The sequence below is a fragment of the Onychostoma macrolepis genome, chromosome 15, assembly GCF_012432095.1.
Source record: "Onychostoma macrolepis isolate SWU-2019 chromosome 15, ASM1243209v1, whole genome shotgun sequence".
NCBI lineage: Eukaryota > Metazoa > Chordata > Actinopteri > Cypriniformes > Cyprinidae > Onychostoma > Onychostoma macrolepis.
In genome coordinates, this window is record NC_081169.1 from 9,789,374 (window position 1) to 9,804,167 (window position 14,794).

The following is a 14,794-nucleotide window of genomic DNA, read 5'->3' on the forward strand; positions in this document are numbered from 1 at the left end:
GAATCAAGATGAAGACAGTTTTGGTTGTGGCTCATCAAAATTTGAAATTGATGTTTCAGAAATGCAATGACAAAATATATTACCTTTGGCATGCTTCCAGACAACTTTGGGAGGAGGGTACCCTTCCACAGAGCAGTTCAGAACTTCTGACTTGCCGTAGATCCCATCTTGGTTATTGGGTTGAACCCGAAAACCTGGGGGAACTACAACAAAGAACATACACAGTTTCAGAAGAGGAGATACCAATAAAGTGGTTTGCCAAGTAGGACATTTTGTTGGTCCTAACCCAATGCCTAATCTTAACCCCAACCCTAAACTAAGCAAATAGGGACTTTTGCACCGCATAGTTCACAATTTCCCCCTCGGGCCGTTTTCCTGGTTGCATTCACACCAGCAGCTGGAACTCTGAAGCGGCCAACAGTGATGTTTTATTTGCAGCATTTACAAACATCAACAACTGGTGAATGGAGGAGTCCATGATCAGAGCTGTTTTTGCAGTGGGTTTCGTGATAACAGAGATGGAATGTAAACACACTATTTACATGATTAAAGAGCACGAAAACCTGACTAAATCTCCTATGACAACTTCTAGTGTTACATATCACTGAGGCTGAGAAAAGAACACAACACTGCAGACGACAGGTAGCTAAATGCTGTTATCGCTGTTTTTCATGTTCGTGGAGTAGATATTTTTACACAGCTTTTTAAAAATTCTGGGTAGCCAGTGTTTTGTATGCATTTGGCCAATCAGCATACACTTATGTCACTGATAGTTCCTATAGAACTCTTTTAGACCCTACTCTGAAGTAGGGCTTATTTTTTCCCCCCAAACGGAGTTCCTAGAACTAAATACTTAACTAGTTCCTGCGGTGTGAACACACCAAAAAAGCGGGTACTTCTGCCAATAGTTCTAGGAACTATGAAAAAGTTCCTCAGGTGCGATCTGGTCCAGAAATGGTTCTAATTGGTGAAACCATGCTGAGAATCCCATACTCCATTGCCATATAACCCTCACTCTCTTGCTCACCTGTTACTATGAGTTGTCTCTCTGAACTGACAGTTGCTGCATCATTGCTGGCAATACAGGTGTAGTTTCCATTGTGCTCCAATGAAACTTTGGAGATCTGAAGGGAGCTCATGAACTCCTTGGTTTCGATGGTGACTCCTGATGTTCCTGACACGATCTCCTGCCCGTCCTTCCTCCAGGTGATCCGGATTGGCATGTCTCCGGAGGACACCACGCAAGCTATGTACATCAGCTTACCGATGGAGGTGGGAGGGAAGTCAAAGGGCTGGATGAGGGGAGGAACTGATGGAGGAAAAAAGCAAGATATCTTCAGTATCAAACGCTTCATGATCTCCAATGTTGTACTGACCCCCGTCACCCTCCAAAAATGCACACGCGCATACACGCTCACACATCCCACCCCTCCAGCCCATAATAGCTGCTCTAATTAGAGCCCAATTGGCATGGGGAATAATGGCATTGCCATGGAAACAGAGGTGGGGGGCTCCATCGGAGACATCTGGGGGATTTAATCTGGGGCTCGTTAAAATTCAGCTAATTAAATCAGAGACATGACAAGACAAGCAGCACACTATACTGACTTCACACTGGAGTCAGTGTTCTGTTGTACCGGTACACACATACACACACGCATTCATGCAAACGCACACACTAGACCTTGCTGTCTTTGTACCAGGAGCTGTAGCCCCTTGTATGGACACACATGGTGAAGTGAAGATTCAAAACCCAACATCAGAGCGACCTCCCTTTCATTTACATTTAACATACTGAAAATAACACCCCCACACACATACACATGCTAAGTACACTGGGTAATTGATGAATGGTTGTAGTGCTGCAGAAGGCCTGTAATCCTGTTAATCAGAGGCTATTAGTGGTGTGCTTTCTCTCAGGGTCTTTGTGCCAGCGGAGGGGAAAGACCATCCTCAACCTTCACCACCCGCCTACAGCTTAAATATACACTTGTTTGAAGGCAACATACACTTCATTTACCAAAACACACCCACTCTGCCACAATAAACTACTACGCTTTTCTTTTCAGAAGAAATTTTTTAAATTAAGCAGTGGGCATCTTTTTTCTTTTATTATTAAAGCAGCATGTTTTCAAGAAATACCAAACCTCAAATGGAGGGTTGTTTTGTTTTTGGAAATCCTCCATAAAATCAAGATACCCTGCTGACTAGGCTCAAGTCCAAAAATCCTCTCAGGGTGGCCTCTTCACACCAAATCCAATGTTACTAAATGACATTAAAAAATAAAGTATTTGCAATTTTCACACTAAAACAATTTGATTCAAGCCTATTGTTGATTTTTTTTTTTTCATTTGATGTGGATGCCTTAAGTAACTGTTTGGCATATGAACAATTAAAAAAAAAAAAAAAAGGACCTAAGTTACCAAGGTTATTATAGTTAACTACAACTGAAAGTTTTTATTTTATTTATTTTTTATTTATTCATTTTTTTTAAATTTGGTTTCACTTGATAAATAATAATAATAAATAAATAAATAAAAAATATGTAGACATTTAACAAAGGCAGCTGGGTTTAGAACAATTCGAAAAATTCAACTAAAATTAAAATGAGAAAATAAAATATATAATACATATTATATGAATAAAAATACAATGCTCTATCTCAATACTACAATAACACTGTACCTTAATGGAAATAAATAAAACAATAAAAATGGATATAGTAACCTGGATATTTCAGACTTAGCATGAAAGACATTGTTTAATTGCTTTAGATATAGCCACTGTGACTAAACTATGCATAAAAATATCCAGTATGCAAACACAATATTTCACACAAAGACTACACCCATGTCTGATGAAAAATAAATTCATGAGAAAATGTTCACAAAAATTTCACAATAAATCCAGTGTGACTAACTGATATCAATGAATCATATTTTTGTAAAAACGGTTTACAAGACTGGTGTTAATTGTATGTATTCTCTGAAAAAAATAAATAAATAAATAAAATAATAATAATAATATTATATATATATATATATATATTATTATTATTATTTTAATTTTTTTAAATTGAAATACCCTAATTGACATACCAACCAACCAATAAATAAGTAAGTAACATATGTACAGCTTTCCTGTAGCTCAAAAAGTAGAGCATGGCGCTAGCAACGCCAAGATAATGGGTTCGATTCCCAGGGAAAGCAATAGCTGATAAAATGTAAAAACTGTAACTTGAATGCAATGTAAGTCGCTTTGGATAAAAAAAGCGTCTGCTAAATATTTAAATGTAAATGTGACCCTGGAGCACAAAACCAGTCTTGAGTCGCTGGGCTATATTTGTAGCAATAGCCAAAAATACATTGTATGGGTCAAAATTATTGATTTTTCTTTTATGTCAAAAATTATTAGGATATTAAGTAAAGATCATGTTCCATGAAGATATTTTGTAAATTTCTTACCGTAAATGTATCAAAACTTTAAAGGCGTTTTTCTCAGTATTTAGATTTTTTTGCACCCTCAGATTCCAGATATTCAAATAGTTGTATCTCAGCCAAATATGATGTATACATCTCAGTTTCGAAAAATTTACACTTAAGACTGGTTTTGTCGTCCAGGATCACATATATTTGATGATTCTATTTCTCACTTGGTATAAAGGATTTCATGCTAAATCCAAAATGATGAATTAACACTAATTTTAGGTATTTTAAATATCAAATTTTTTTCTGTTTAGAAACCTGTGTATAAACAGCCCCAAATCAAATGTAGAGGGCATTTTTTTCTTTTTTTGGTTTATCTTGTGACTTGTGCCTGCTTGTGGCTTTTTCAAGGGGCCATAAACATCCCCAAAATCATTAGGAGTAATAACTAACCTTTGACTGTGACATAGACAGTCTGGCTAATGGAGAGCTGGGGTTGGATGAGCACGCTGCACAGATACGCCCCCTCATCCGCACCCTTCTGCACATCGCTCAACTTCAGAGTGCCGTTCTCATACACCACCTGACGATGGTTGTCTGGCAATGGCGTTGTCCCGTCTTTAAACCACTTGATGGAGTAATAGGGGTAGCCAATCACACGACAGTTAATGAAAGTGTTGCGACCGGCCACAGCTGTGATATTCCGCATGGCCCGGATACTGGGAGGACCTGCAAGAGAGAGAAAAGAAAGAGAAAGAAAGAGAGAGAGGGGGGAAAACGTAGGAAGACAAAACAAAGAGGGAGAATGTGCCAGGTAGAAAAGGGTGAAAGAGAGGGAGATGGGAGACCAGGTTTTGCACAGGTATTTGGGGTAAAGAAGGGAGAAATGTGGGCAGAAGAAAGGAGAAGAGCGTGTGGTGGATGGGAAGGAGGGGGTTAGAATGCTCTTGGTCTTCACAGCAGAGAATCTGGTGTAATAGGTGTGTGCATCTACTGTTTCAATGTGTCTTGTACTGTATCCTTCATCATAGCTTGACACATAGGCACATATCGTAGAAACGAACCATGCCTTTATATAATTTCAGCAATGAATGAGGTGTGATTCTGTACTGTTAGCTTAATACGCCAAGTTAATGCATTTAATAGTAATGCGATGTGTGGTGTAATCTTAACATTAAAATACTAACCTAATGTGTTTGTGTAAGCAGAGTAAAAATACAACATCACATTTCATAGCAACGTCCCAAAACACACATTTAAAGGATTGAGGACTGCGAGAGCAGAGGCCTTTGAATTACTTCAGCGAACCTGTGCCATGCTAAATCAAAGAGTTATGGTTGAATAGCTAAATGCTAACAGCTACTGAATAGCTTTTAACAATAATGGCTATAATGTTGTGCTGCTTATGTAAAGTGCAAGGTGGCGTTCACACTGACAGTGCATTAATCGTTAGAGCTCATCAACTCGCTGTACTGCCCTACTGAAACTAAATAAATAAATAAATATAGCTTGTCAGGTCAGGCTGGTCTATTTTCTTGGCTTTGGGACACTTTTTAGCTTTTACGTCCAGCTAAAACAGGTAAACACCAGGTTAGCTAGGCTACGAGATCAGCTAAACCAGCTTCAACCAACTTAAGTCGGCGAAACATATTATGCAGAGAATCTAGTTCATGCATTCATGACCTCTAGACTGGACTATTGTAATGCACTACTAAAATGCAGCTGCTAGAGTTCTTACCAGGTCAAGAAAATATGATTATACCACCCCAATTTAACAGTCTCTACACTGGCTACCTAATAAGTTCTGTATCGATTACAAAGAATTGATACTTACTTATAAGACCCCAAATGGTTTAGCTCTAGTGTACTTCTAGAACTAGTCTTATATCATGCTACAATCCATACCATTGTTTAAGGTCACAGAAATGTACATTTCTGCCATATGGACATTGCTTTGACACAGTCACCTCTCAAAACAAATTAGAGACTTGCATCTCATGTAAAGCTGCTCTGAAATGATATGCACTATATGAAGTGCACTATACAAATAAACTTGATTTGAATTCAGTTGAATCTTAGGTTTGTTTTGATTGCTAGTATGCATTCCTGCTAATGTGAGCGCCACTGTCCGGTAGCCGCTGTGGAATTGTATAAAGTTTGCTCAGATGTGTCGCAAATTTTGGTCTCTAGTAACCTCACCAACTATGACTGCAACTTGCTCTGTTGCTGCAAATCGTTGTCAGTGCGAATGCCCTTTAATGTGATTAGCATATGCTACCAGCATCTGGTTCTTTCTAGCATAACCAGTCATTGCCGAATTTGAAAAGGTTAGTAATGACCGATTTGTGTTTGTTTTGTTTTGTTTTGTTTTCTTTGTTTTGGCAAAAAGAGAGGGCTGACTTCTTCAGGACTCTGCTTTCAGATCACACACGAGGATGGAGGGGTGTACGAACAAATGGATGGTGGGACACAGTGAAGATTTGAATGGCCAATGCCTGAAGATGCAGAACAAAAAGAAACAGAAAGAGTCTGAATTGAGACAAGGTGGCTTAGGAGTAAAAAAACAGAGGAACCAGAAGAACGAGAAGACGTACTGTAGAAGGGCATTTTGTTTGCCTCAAAATGGAGGGCGGATCGGTTTATAAATCGTCGATGGGGCATATGTAGATTTTCAGAGAATATTCACAAATATTCTCATCCGCTCTAACAGCCCACTCCTCATCCTCGTATCTCTCTCTTTTCTTCTGTTGCTCTCTCTCCCTTTCTCTCAGCTCAGCGTGCGTTGTGCTTTGAAGTCACCGCTCTGACAAGTCAACCCTGATGTATTATTCAAGAAGACTGTCGCACAGTATCCCTCTTCTCTCTTCTTCACAGTTATTCTCTGGCTGTCTTTCTATTTCTCTATTTTTCTTTTGTTCTCAAACATAATATATGAATGTATGAACTTAGATAAGGATCCAGACAGGAACTGAGCACCGCTATTGTGCTGTTCACAGGAAGAATGGGGCCTGATTGCTCACGGGTGTCTGTGTTTGTTAAATATTGTGTCGCGAAACGATCATCTCAAGAATAAATGCGTGTGCGTGATATGGATAGGGTGTGTGTGAAAGTCAATGCTGTCGGTTTTCATGAGCGTACTGTGGTCAGAGTGTATTAGTCAGACAGTAGTGTTTTAAGACTCTATGAGTGTGTCCATGAGCGTTGGTATCATTCGGCTCCCTGGCACAGGGTCTCATTCTCACTGCAATGATTGTTCTGGCATGTCTCCTTAAAGCAGACAGATATGTCATAACTGAACATTTCAGATAGCGATAGAGAGGAAGAGAGGGTGAATTCAACAGGCCTGTCAACACGACTCAATATCACTCTTAGTCTGAGGCTCAAACGACACGCCCATGGACCGCCCACAGTCCGTTCACTGACCGTCTGATGCATAATATGCACAAAAATGTCTCGATCTTGCAAACTTAATCTGATTGACTGACTGAATGCGACTTCGAGAGTAATGATGCACCGGAATTTATCTGTCTGACTGGAAGTCTTTGTATATAAGGTATCGGGTTGATAGATAAAGTGATTCTGTGGATGAAATTATTACTGGAATTGTCAATGTTTGTCAGGTAAGTGGAATCAGATATATAAAAGATAGTCAAGGTCAGACTGTTACTCCCTTTCAAATGTACCAAAAAGTATCAGTCTTTTGAGGCACTTAGTAGCAAGTTATCTAGGTATCCATGAGCAAAACTTTGAATTCCACTTTGCGAAATAATCATTACTCATTGCTAATCTAAAGATTGAAAAATCATGGAGTCTATTTGCCACTGTTTTTCTTGGAATTCCCATTTATAGTATTTACTGTAACATTGGCATGAAATTCAACCTACAGTATCTACCTTGTAAATGTATTCGTCCCCAAAAATTACATAATTTGATAATAACGTCATAACTTGATTTTCGAGGAAAACAACAGACTTCTCTCTAGTGATGTATACCAGACTTCTCAACATCATTTAGTCCGCTTATCCAACCACAACTGACTACATGTTTTCATTCATTTTGAGTAAAATGGTCACATATCAAAATCCTAACAATGACAAAATAAAATCAAGTCCCTGGTCTACATACTTTTTCAATAATCCATACAGAATTCTAGAGAAAAAAATTAAGAAATCACAATATATCATAATACAGAAGAAAAAATCTAAAGTTCCCTCCATTTCATTGCTACTTTAAATGCTGTTTTTCCCACTGGCCTTTTATTGTGGTGTCTTCTAATTTTCTATCTTCTAATATATAACACTTCTAAACTACACATAAAAATGAGCTGTCACATTTCGTGTTAGTCCACTCTGAGCTGCTTCTCTGTTTGTGTCCTCTTCTCTTGTCTCTGCTCCACTTCTCTCCTTTCCTCTACTTTTGAGTTTTTCCTCACCTTTCTCTTCCTCTCTGAGATTTTACTTTCAGTTTATTTATTTTTTTTCTCTCATTTCTACTCTTTTCTACTGTTTCAACTTGTGTTCTGTCCTCTCAGTCTGGTTTCTTAGTTGACGTGTCTCATTTCTCTTTGGCGTGATGGCGTCTCCCTGCTGCCAGATCTCCACTCTGTCCCAGAACAGCCAGGACACCACACGTGTGCCAGCCAGCCGGCGACATCGAGACAGAGACACCGTGTATGTGTGAAAGAGAGGAACAAAGACTCAGCAGATGGAGAGACAAACAGGAGAAGTGGAAAGATACCGAGAACACAAACGGATGATCTGACAGTGGAAAGAATGAGAAAACGCACAGGTGACAGCACTGTGATGAACAAACAACATAAGACGCTCCACCCACACACATACACCCACCCACGCACATACACAATGACACTTGAGTTGATAGGAAGCGATGATATCTGGACTTGAGATGAGGTGGAGGAGTTCAGGGGTCAAGGGTCGGGGAGGTGGCGGGTTATAACCCTAAATGTCTGAGATTGAAAAGTAGACAGGCACCTCTTACGTTTATGCGCGCTTGGTACTCGGCGCTACCGGCCGAGTTGCGTGCGGCGCAGCGGTACACGCCCCCGTCGCGGATCTGGGGGTTGGTGACGTTGACGTGCGAGACAGTGGAGCCGTCGGAGAGCGTGTACTGGCTGGCCCGGTGCGCCGAGTCCCGCGCTACCGGCTCGTCGTCCAGCGTCCAGGTGATGGTGGGGGGTGGAGCACCTTTGGCCGCGCACATGAGAGAGAAGGGCTCGCCCGGGGCTACTACGCGCTCACTGAAAGAGGAGACAATCCGTGGGGTGCCGTCTGACAGGAAAAAGAGAGCGGAATACAGATAGGAGACTTCAGAATCTTTGAATGGTGCACTGCTGAAATGTTTATTTCATAAGAACAGCTCAGTTTTTCAAGAGGAGTTCAAAGTGGTAGATTTTATGTCACTAATGTTGTCTTGCCTCTGAATGACACTGTGTCCTAATGAGATATGATGTGGAAAAAGCAAGTAATGTTGAGTGTGGTTGAATGTAATGAATAATAAACAGAATTCTTGAATATTTTGTCTGAAGTTCATTTAATCGCTTGCAATAAATTTAATCTGTGAAATCACAAAAGGCAAGTTAACTTATTCCAGAACTGGGGACCCCTGCAGGAGGGTGTTTGAGGGTCCATGGATAATTTCAGCTAAATAAAATAAATAAATAAAACATAATATTTATCAAATTATTTGTTTGATCATGCTTTCTAAAACTGTCACAAATTAAGAGAGCACAATTATTTTATTCTGTTAGCCCTAATTTTAATAGTCATATATTTTGAAATTATTTTGAAAATTGCTTTGTTGCAAGATTTCTAATAGTTTATGTACAGCATATTAAACACCAAATATATTCTGCTGTTGCTTCGTGCAGTGTTTCACATTCATTAAAGGGATAGTTCACCCAAAAATTAAAATTAGCCCATGTTTTACTCACCCTCAAGGCATCCAAGGTGTATATGACTTTCTTTTTTCAGATGAATCCAATCGGAGTTATATTGTTCTTGCTCTTCCACGCTTAATAATGGCATGGGCGAGTGTTTTTGTTCAACAGTCCAAAAGTCAAATAGTAGAATAAAGCGCATCCATCCATATTAAAACATGCCTCACACGGCTCCAGGGGGTGAATAAAGGAATATTTAAAATGACGTTCCCAAACGCAGGTTCGGGAGGAGCCTAATTATCCAGTGCTGTCAATCACCGCTACGACTGTATATAAGCAGCAGTCATTGGTCCGTTCCAGCGACAATTCTTCCAGCATCCCTCCACCACCCTTCTCCTCCTCTAAATTCCTCTCTTTTTTCCTCCACAACCATCATGGGGTGGGTGGATGGGGTTCTGACTCAGGGCTCGAGCCGAGGCTTGGTTTCGAGCCTCCTTCGCAGACAGCAAGCCAAGTTTGTTTACCATTATCTGGCAGGGCTGAATGGGCAGGTGAACTCATGAAATAATATAAACAGCTTTGTGTTCACGAGAGACTGCCTTTCTGGCGGATGCAGCCGGACATAGGCGTAGCGCATGTGTGTGTGAATCTCGTGAAAACCAACGTTTGTTTACAGGAGCAAAGGAAGCAAAGTTTCCTTACTTTACCAAAGGAAAACCATTATCCTCTTGGCTTATATCGAAATCCTCCAACATTTTTATTTACAAATGCTCATTTTGTACTTCTAATTCGTAAGTACAAATTCGTGTTTTGTTTTGTTGCGCTTCCGCGTTCGCCACTAATCACGGACACATGCGCTACACCCACGTCCTACGTCCTACATCATCCATTGGATAGTTAGTTCGACAGTTAGACGAACTGAAATAATTATTTTTATATAGTTTTAAATATGGATATTTTTCTTACAAAAACACATTGATTTGCTACAGGAGGCCTTTGTTCAACCCCTGGAGCCGAGTGAGGCACATTTTAATATGGAGGGATGCGCTTTATTTGACTACTTTTGGACTGTTGAACAAAAATGCCCGCCCGTGCCATTATAAAGCTTGGAAGAGCAAAGACAGTTTTTAATATAACTCCGACTGGATTCATCTGAAAGAAGAAAGTCATATACATCTAGGATGCCTTGAGGATGAGTAAAACATGGACTTATTTTCATTTTTGGGTGAACTAACCCTTTAAGGACAGCAAAATTACCTGTTACTGAAAAAAAATATTGTAGTGCTTGTGTAGGACTGTTGCTTAAAAGTCATAGTAATCTAAATTTGGAACTTTGATGTCCAAAAATAAATGTACACTGCAGAGCTAGAATCAGAACCACAACCTTCAGAGCTATCCCATTATCCACTCTTTCTACTCACCCTCAAGCAGTATGATGGAGAAGTCCTGTGCGGTCTGACCCTTGCGGGTGGCGAAGCACTGATATGCCCCTGAGTGTCTTTTTTGGGCTGCCGTGATGAACAGAGTCTCGTTGTGGGCTCCCTGGATGGAGAAGTGCTGGTCAGGCACGATGGGTTCTGTGTTGCGAAACCAGGAGACGGTGAAGTGGGGAGAGCCCTGAACGGCACAAGACAGAATCACTGTGCTGCTGATGCCTGTTTTCAGGTTCTTGGGGGATAATGTGACTCTCAGAGGCTCTGTGGAGAAATAAAAAGTCAGAGTGAAAAATATTATTTGGGTCTGAGGGTAAAGTTTTGTCTAAAAATTGGAATTATGATGTCTAGACAGACAGACAGACAGACCGATAGATAGATAGATAGATAGATAGATAGATAGATAGATAGATAGAGAGATAGAGAAAATGTCAGTGAGCAATAAGGCAGCTGGTGTTATGTGCTGGAGGCCTCTGTGTGTGTGTGATGGTGTGTGCGTCTGGGTATGTATGCGTGTGTGCCCTCCTCCCCTCCTGTTCTGTCAGAATCTGTGTGAGCACACCGGTGTGATGTGCCCACCGGCTAACGTCCAAATGTCCACCCCACCTCCCCTTCCTCTATTCCCCTCTTCCTTTCATATTAAGACTCCAGCCAATACCATCCCACTGGTCTAAGATCCCTCCCCAAGCCTACTTGAAAACACACACACATTTCTGGTGGAACAGGGGTCAGACTGGAGAGGCCACAACAGTCTTCCTGTCTTCTCATATTATTTTCTCTGTAAGTCAACAAGAAGGTGGCAGAGGCCGACCAGTGTGCCAACATCTCTTAAACCCAAATGTTCTTCTCGCTTACTCACTCCCTGGTATACTCCATTTGATATCTCCCTCTCCCTATGACACAGTTGCACAGGAGATCTGGGGCAATAGATTGGTCCAACGGCCTGGTGATGTACCAAAATGACCTGGACCCTCTCCTTTGGATGAAAAGGTGTGGATATTCCAGGACTTTATAAGAGACAGACCAACCATTCCCTCCATAAACCCTTATAAGTGACCCAGATCCACTGGTCTCAAGGTTTTAATTATTGGGTCAACGCTTCTACAGTACTATGAACGGTGGGTACTGCCATAGGACAAGCCAAAACCCTGGGGCAAATGTCCTCATCCCTGTTCAGGAAGAACAACCATCCTGCAGAGCTTAGTTCCAACTCCAATAAACCTGAGCCAGCTAATCAATTCCCTTGGGTTTAGTTGAAAATTGCATGCAGGTTATGTAGGTTCATTGGAAGCAATGTTAGAACTAAACCTAGGAAGGTTGATCTCTTGGAACAAGGATAAGGACACCTGCCATTAGTTTTTGGTTTCTGCTTTGGGGAATAGACTAGGTGGCCATGACTTTGAAGTTGGACATGTTCCTGGACCTTTTGTTAGTTCTGTAAGATCATAAAAGTCAAACAAACATAGTTATAATCCTACTTTTACTGTAGGTTGAAAAGAAAGATGTTGAAGCTCCAACCAGCTCTTTTCCCGTACCTAACTTAAGTACTGTTTAATAGGAATGTTGTTCCTGCACAATGATGTTGATCCAGCAATATCCTACTTAATGAAGTGAAATGGGTGATAAGACAAGTAGGAAATGTTCCTAGCTATTTAGTTGGTCCTGAAAACAGATTGCAAGTAGCGAACAAAATCCTTACTCTGAGATCAGGCTCATAAGAGTGATGTTTAAGGTCCAATCACAGCCCTGTATGCCTAACCTTAAAATCCAAGTTCAAATGAATGTGGGAAATACAAGGACGTTGATCAAAGAACATATCTTGCTTGAATCTATGGCAAGGTGAAGGTAACTTGGATCTTTTGAAAAGCTTGTCTTTTTCCTTCACCAGCAGTTTATTGGTGACATCTTTCATCCTTTACTCCTGTCCTATCACCAGTCCCTCTTATTGTACCTCCCCTCTTTCCCTTTTGCCCTTTATTTCTTTTCTCCTCACCGATGACATTAAGGTGTCCTGTGACCTCTTTGGAGCCAAAGCTGTTGGTGACTTCACAGATGTAGTTTCCAGAGTCTTCCAGACGGAGGTCGCTGATTGTGAGGCCAGTTAGTCGCCGTGTCCAGCGGGAGTCAGCAGGAAGCGGCCTCCCATCTTTCAACCAGCGGATGGTGGGGTTGGGGTAACCGGAGGCGATGCAGGGCAACTCTATGCTTCGCCCCACTTGTACTTCTCCTGACTGGAAACTGTCCATCACAGAGGGCGGGGTTTCAGTGGGGTCTAAGGACAGAGAGAAAGTTCTTTAAAAAAGACCAAGCAATTCTTGCCAATAATGTATAGTCATTTACATACATAAGCCTTAAAGCTACAGTAGCAAAACTGCCCGATTAATGGTCAGATAAGTGGAAGAAAATGCCCATGTTAAACAAAATTATAGGTATTTGTTCTGTAAGAACCATTGACTAACATCATAAGTAGACTTTAGGGAAAAAATATACAATTAAAATGTAGGGAACACTCTCTTAAATTACATAAATTAGGATTTCAATGCTATCTTTTTTTCAAAGAAGTGCATCCAAGACAGTAACAAGTCCAATTATGAGAATATGCTTATTGCATTAGGATTGACAAATATGACAAAGATGTGTCAACTGCCCAGCAAACCGATATGAACCCACACACTCACCTAGCACAGAGAGACGAGCCCCATTGCTCTGCCTGGTTTCTCCGCTGTACTTGTGCTTGGTGATGCAGCGGTAGGTAGAGAGGGCGTCCTCTTTCTGAACGTCAGATATGTAGAGGGCCCCATATGACGTCAGGAAAAACCTATTACCTGAAGAGAGAGGAGAAGAGGTGATATAAACATATGCACATGTATTTCAGTGGCCAACAAAAAGACGATTTTTAAAAGTCCATTTAGTACCAACTTCATATGCAACTCTTCAACCACAGATCAGTTATTCTGTTCAGTTAGTCACATAATCCATCATTAGACTTTTTCAAAAATGCAAAAGTAAGAAAAGAAAAAAAGAAGAAGTTTTTTTGCTTGTCCACTGAATTATAAATAATTCAGAAATGTGTTTAGAGTCACCACATTCAAAAACTAACACAGATTGTTGAAGGATACAGCAAGTAATCCATTACAAAGTAAGAAAGAGAGAGTGTTTTAATATTTGATGTGTATGTTATTGTAACAGTATATTACTGTCACGGTCACTTCACATCAGCGAGACCTGACTCTGATTTATCTGTACTTTCAGGAAGGCCGTATTTTACAATGCAGCACTCACCCAGGAGCCAGAAGTAAGTGTTTCTCTTTCACTCTCAGTCCTTATTATTCAATTAAGTAAATTTTAGCTGTGAATGTTTCTGAGACACACACACACACAAAACTTTAAAAGTTCACAAATAAGATGTTTGATGTGTTGATTGTGTGTTTTTGTTTTCATGTTTAGAAATTGTATACACATTATTTGAATTTGAATGATGAGATCAGTTTCTACATTGTTTCTCCTAGGGGGCAAAATGTCTTCTCAGGTTTTTATCATGAGAAACATCATCAGAGACATATAAGATGTGGTTGATACTTAATTGAAACAACTGAAATGTCTCCTGAGCTATAAAAGAGCAACCTCAAAGCAATAAAATGTTCCTTTGGGATGACTTAGGTGTGTGTAGACTAGAGTGTAAAAGAAGAGTTTGTGTGTGCTCTGCTAAACTGCACATCACTGGACACAATAACAACAGCAAAGTATGTCAGTGTGTGAGAACAGTCAGTCAGTCCCTGTGTGTGTGTGTGTCCTAGTTTCTCCAGGCAGGCAGGGCATGTGGATTGGGCCAACCGCACCGTTATGAGAAAACTAACTGAACTGGAAATATAAATACTCACAAAACACACTCTGTCTGACGCAAACACAGATATAAACACACTTTAACAACAAACCTTCAGCTATAGGCCAACATCTGGAGTCATATTCACACTGTGACTCATTAAAAACGTGAAGATGTCTTTATATATTTATGCTGAGGTATCATTAGTTGACTGCCG

General features: G+C 40.4%; 1 protein-coding gene across 6 annotated transcripts in view; it reads right to left on the minus strand.

Moving 5' to 3' along the window:
• The window catches only part of dscaml1 (Down syndrome cell adhesion molecule like 1), a 134,446-nt gene that overhangs the window by 38,195 nt on the left and 81,457 nt on the right, over positions 1-14,794 (minus strand). For 5 of the 6 annotated variants that reach the window (XM_058745511.1, XM_058745514.1, XM_058745513.1 and 2 more), the window contains exons 4-10: positions 13,433-13,579; positions 12,748-13,026; positions 10,743-11,018; positions 8,417-8,713; positions 3,879-4,154; positions 1,028-1,309; positions 84-203 (exon numbers count right to left, since the gene is read on the minus strand). In XM_058745511.1, the coding sequence (XP_058601494.1) occupies positions 84-203; positions 1,028-1,309; positions 3,879-4,154; positions 8,417-8,713; positions 10,743-11,018; positions 12,748-13,026; positions 13,433-13,579 (1,677 nt within the window). Of the gene's footprint in view, positions 1-83; positions 204-1,027; positions 1,310-3,878; positions 4,155-8,416; positions 8,714-10,742; positions 11,019-12,747; positions 13,027-13,432; positions 13,580-14,794 lie in introns of those variants that run through there. The other variant, XM_058745516.1, reaches the window with a different exon arrangement.